We start from the raw sequence: 1,616 nt of genomic DNA on the forward strand, positions 1-1,616 counted from the left end.
ACACGGTACTGTAGGGGCTTTGGCGGACAAGAAAGGCATGTGTCACTATAGCACTGCGCCGATGCACGAAGGTCGCTCCTCTTCCCCCATCGCGTGGTGCCCCGAGACCCACCCAGAGGCGGCAGCCTGAACTGATGTGTTTGTATGTGTTCCACAGCTGCGGCCAAGGGGTATCTGGAGCTCGTGGAGCTGTTGCTCGACAATGGGTGCGACCCCAACATGCGCGCGTACGTTGACCTTCTCCGCCACCGCAACCCACACGCTACGTGAAATGTGTTATTTACTATCATCATCACCTGTTGGCTGTGTGGTCTCCTGTGGTGGGCGAACACAGGGGAACCACGACAGCGCTGGCCGACGCGGCCCTGCATAACCAGATCGAGGTCGTGCGGTGCCTGCTCCGCCGAGGCGCCCGGCCCGAACTCTGCAACACGCCCGTCCTCCATCTCGCCGCCCGCAACAGTTCGGCCGAGGTACAGCCCCCTCGCTCGTGCACTCCGCCTGACTTTCATTCATCTTCTTTCCCGCTCGATTGTTAACTATGATGGTAATGAATCATTGGTGCGCAGGTGGTGCAGCTGCTTCTCGCTCATGGGGCCGACGCGACGGAGCGCGTGCAGATCGACAGGCCCTATGGCCGGTACGCGCCTTTGCCGCACCACCGTTCTCTCTTTGTTCTTTGGAATCTGATCGCCAGCTTGTGGTGCGGCCGGCGGTGTTGTGCACACGCACGAGCAGCGCGATCACGGCCTACGAGGCGGCGAGCTCGGAGGAGGTGCGGCGCGTGTTTCGCGAGTACTCGGCGCGTAACCGACGCCACCGCAACAGGACGAAGAAGAGCCGTACCCGCGCGACAGTCAAACAAGAAGTGGTGGACGAGTACGACAATGACGACGACGAACAAGAAGATGAGGAAGAACAGGAAGAAGAACAGGAAGAGGAAGACGACGAGGCGAAGAATGAGATGAAGAACTCGGAAGACGAGGATGACAGGTTGGACGATGAAGCTGACGAGTCGGCCTGCCTCGACCGACGCAAGCGGCTCCGTAGCAGAAGAAGAGCGAAAGCGAAGAGCGAAGACGATGCGATGATGGCGCTGGAAGAGGAGATCGAGGCTGCGACCAACGAAGAGCCGGTGGACCATAAGAACGAAGACGAGAACCACCTCGAGGACGAAGAAGATGAGGGCGACGACGGCGTCGAGGAACACAAGGGAAAGAAGCGCCCCGCGGCCGTGCTGCTCGAGCTGGACGGCAGCCTGGCCCTCGACGATGAGGAAGAGGAGGGCAGGAGCACCAACGGCATCAACGAAGAAGAGGAGCAAGCCCAACCTCCACCTGGTCTCAAGAAGAAGAGGAAGAAGGTCGTATGCGACGATGACGACGCTGAAGCCGGCGCAAACGCGGAGACGGCCACCACCCCGGGGTAAAGCTACCTTGGCTGGCGGATCTGCAAGAGGTGTAAAAATTGAGTAATATTATAATAACAATCGGGTGGAGGAGATATATAAGTATTTTCTAGCTTTACATATATATATATACGTAGATGGCTGTTGGCCACCGGTACCGCACTACACCACACCTGCAGGCGGTGCGTAGAACTTGTCCGGTCTGACC

General features: G+C 58.5%; 1 protein-coding gene across 1 annotated transcript in view; it reads left to right on the top strand.

Annotated features, from left to right (window-relative positions):
* ACA1_334220 (Fbox domain containing protein) overlaps window positions 1–1,429 on the top strand; it is a gene marked incomplete at both ends in the record, with an annotated part of 4,034 nt that extends 2,605 nt beyond the window's left edge. The window contains 4 exons of the mRNA XM_004336328.1: window positions 169–227; window positions 335–473; window positions 579–640; window positions 739–1,429. Of these exons, the coding sequence (XP_004336376.1) occupies window positions 169–227; window positions 335–473; window positions 579–640; window positions 739–1,429 (951 nt within the window). The remainder of the gene's footprint in view (window positions 1–168; window positions 228–334; window positions 474–578; window positions 641–738) is intronic.
* Window positions 1,430–1,616: the final 187 nt, after the last annotated feature.

Source organism: Acanthamoeba castellanii, assembly GCF_000313135.1.
Source record: "Acanthamoeba castellanii str. Neff unplaced genomic scaffold scf7180000084585, whole genome shotgun sequence".
NCBI classification, from domain to species: domain Eukaryota; phylum Discosea; order Longamoebia; family Acanthamoebidae; genus Acanthamoeba; species Acanthamoeba castellanii.